This window comes from Geospiza fortis, unplaced genomic scaffold (genome assembly GCF_000277835.1).
Source record: "Geospiza fortis unplaced genomic scaffold, GeoFor_1.0 scaffold623, whole genome shotgun sequence".
In the NCBI taxonomy this organism is placed as follows: domain Eukaryota; kingdom Metazoa; phylum Chordata; class Aves; order Passeriformes; family Thraupidae; genus Geospiza; species Geospiza fortis.
In genome coordinates this window covers 150286-153451 of record NW_005054667.1, presented here as the reverse complement: position 1 = coordinate 153451, position 3166 = coordinate 150286, and the positions used below count along the sequence as shown (strand labels likewise).

The 3166-nt window shown below is 42.3% G+C and overlaps 1 protein-coding gene across 1 annotated transcript in view; it reads right to left on the bottom strand.

Annotated features, from left to right (window-relative positions):
* DOP1B (DOP1 leucine zipper like protein B) overlaps positions 1 to 3166 on the bottom strand; it is a 54534-nt gene that overhangs the window by 3455 nt on the left and 47913 nt on the right. Inside the window, 6 exon segments of the mRNA XM_031065023.1 lie at positions 1 to 2; positions 5 to 78; positions 513 to 650; positions 1143 to 1198; positions 1560 to 1696; positions 2995 to 3123. The exon segment at positions 1 to 2 is cut by the window's left edge and continues 51 nt beyond it. Of these exon segments, the coding sequence (XP_030920883.1) occupies positions 1 to 2; positions 5 to 78; positions 513 to 650; positions 1143 to 1198; positions 1560 to 1696; positions 2995 to 3123 (536 nt within the window).

The window sequence follows — 3166 nt, the reverse complement described above, 5'->3', positions numbered from 1 at the left end:
TCCTGGGGGTTTTCCCCCAGGTGGGAGGTGACAGGAGATGATTCTGTGTCCACCTCTGGCACAAAGGCCCATTTGTACCTGGAATAAATGGATTGATTCCTTAAAAAGGTGAAAATCCTTGTTTGGATCATGCCTACTTTAGTGCAGCACTGCTTGTTTCTACAAAAATTCCTCATAAATGTTCTTCTTTGCTATTAATGAATTATTACATTACTAATTTGCCAATATTTAAATACAACCAGCTTCAAAACATTCCCAAGTGTGTGCAGATGGAAAACAATCTTCACCTTTCTCCTCTCCCAGTTTTCCAAGTTCAGGAATCCTAAAGAGGATGGGGAAATCCTCCTACCCCACAACCAAATTCTTCTCCCAGATCCCATTTATCACCATATTTATCACCGTACATTCAATATCAGCACTCCTAAAAGGAACTCAGGAAAGGCAAATCGAACTCTTGAGGAAAACAGAATTCTTTCAAAGGCTAAAGGAACAGGAGGAGGAGAGGGACTCACATTTGGAAGAGCTGCATCCTGTCAGGGGGGAAGGAAAGTGCAGTGTCCAGGAATTTGCAGGCTGCCAGGTACAGGCACAGCTCCTTGGGCTGGATCTCAGCCCCTGAGCCTTTGGCTTTGCTCATTTTGCTGTTGTTCCTGTGTTTCAATTAAAAAAAAAATCCCATTCAGACTCCAATCCACCCAATGTTTTTCAGTCAACACAAGAGGAATGCCCACATTTACACAAAGGAGCTCTTGGACAATTATTTTATTCTGTAGGAGGCTTTTCTACAAATATTTTTATTTTATTTTTGCTCTGTAGGAGCAAAATAATCTAAATATGCCCAAAAATGGCACCATGTTAAAATATTCAACTCCCAACTTAGCATTTATTCTTGTACACAACTAATAATTAGTACTTATATTTTTAAGCATATCACTATTTTAGATGTTAAAAAAAAAATCTAAATTATGATTTAGCAGTAATAGAAAAATAAAAATGCAATAGCAAAATGTCCTGTTGGCTCCTCCCTATCCCAGAGAATTAATTTATTAATTTTAAAGAAATCTCTCAAACTCTCCTTCCTATCCCAGATAATTAATTACATTAATTAATTTTAAAGAAGTCTCTCAAATGGCAGCTCTTACTTTGCTGGTTCCTCTTCCTCAGTTAAATCTTCCTCCAGCTGTAGAAATGTCTGGATCTTAAAAGAAATAATTATTGAGAATCTGAAATGTTCACACAACTCAATCCCAACTAAAAGTGCTGATTTACATTGAAAAATAACCTTTATGACATGTAACAAATGACTAATTCAGGCAACAGATTCCAATAACAACACCAAAATTAATCCAAAAGGAATTTCCTAATGACAATTTAACTCTCCCCCCCCTCCAAATTATCAGATTAATGTTAAATTATGGAAAAATTTCCAAGCAGGGAAGAGGAAAAAGCTAAAGTGGGAGAAACTACAGGCTGATTTTTTTCAAATGTAATTTTTTTTTCAAATGTTTTTTTCAAATGTAATTTTTTTTTTTTTCAAATGTTCAAAACTTCTTTCTTACCAGTTCTGTGACCATGATTGGCCACAACGAGGTGAGATGCTGAGGGGAAATCCTCAACAGGAGAACTCTGAAGAAGAGAAACATCTGGGCAGCCACCAGAGAAGTCTGGCCCACGCGGAGATTCTCAGTCAGGCGTTCTGGGGGAAGCATAAAAAGGGGGAAAAGCAAAATAAAAGCAGCATTTTGCTGAATTTGTGTTGGTTTGGGAATTCAAGTGTGGAATCATGGAATGGTTTGGGTTGGAAGGGACATTAAAGATCATCCCCTGCCATGGCAGGGACACCTCCCACTGTCCCCAGTGTCCAGCCTGGCCTTGGGCACTGCCAGGGATCCAGGGATGGAATTCCATCCCAGCCCTGCCCACCCTGCCAGGGAACAATTCCTCATTGCCAAGATCCCATCCAGCCCTGCCCTCTGGCACTGGCAGCCATTCCCTTGTCCTGTCACTCCTTGTGAAAGGGCCCTCTCCACCTTGTGGAAGGTTGCAAACCACAATTTTTACTTGATCATCAGTTTTGGGCTGAGTTCTTTGCATTGTGTTAACTGAATTGTAATTCAGACAAAGCCTGAGTGGGTTTATGGTGCACAAAATGTGATCAAAACTGGCATTGAAGGAGAACAACAGCAGGTCACGAGTGGCTGGAAGATTGCCATGAAATAATCTCATTTCCAGACCAAAGGTATTTGCAGGGACCCCTGTGGCAGGGAGGAATGATGAATCTGACTCCATGGTCTCCAAAGGCTAATTTATTATTTTATGATGCTATATTATATTAAAGAATGCTATACTAAACTGTACTAAAGAATACAGAAAGGATACTTGCAGAAGGCTAAAAAGATAATAATGAAAACTCGTGACTCTCTCCAGAGTCCCGACACAGCTTGGCCCCGATTGGCCAAAGAGTGAAAACAACTCACAGCAGAATCCAATGGAACAATCACCTGTGGGTAAACAATCTCCAAACACATTCCACATGAGCACAACACAGGAGAAGCAAATGAGATAAGAATTGTTTTCCTTTTTCTCTGAGGCTTCTCAGCTTCCCATGAGGAAAATCCCAAGTGAAGGGATTTTTCAGAGAATGGGAATGCCACACAAAGGCCTTGAAACCAAGATTCCTGTCTTTCCTCGCTGAGGTAATTTATCTGTTGGAACTCAGAGATTCAGAAATTTTATTGAAAATTAAAAAAAGCCCAAAGCATTTGGTGGAAAAGAGGTGACTTTGCTTTCTTACAGAATTTCTGTCATGGAATGCTTTGGGTTGGGAGGGACATCAAAGATCAGCCAGGTCCAGGGGCAGGGATGCCTTCATCTACCCCAGGCTGCTCCAAACCCCATCCCAACCTGGCTTTGGACACTTGCAGGGATCCAGGGGTTTCTGTGGCCACAGGGATTTGTGCTGCAGCCCAGGGAAGGGCAGGGGTGGAGGCTCACCCTGGATCAGGGGCAGGTACAGGTGGTACTGGTCGATCTCGCCGCTGAAGACGGCGAACGCCTGGCGCTTCAGCAGCATGGCCTTCTGCTCACAGCTGGGGTACAGCTTCAGGGCACTGCTCTGCATGGCTGCAACACACAGCACAGTTACCCACCCCTCAGGAATGGCTGC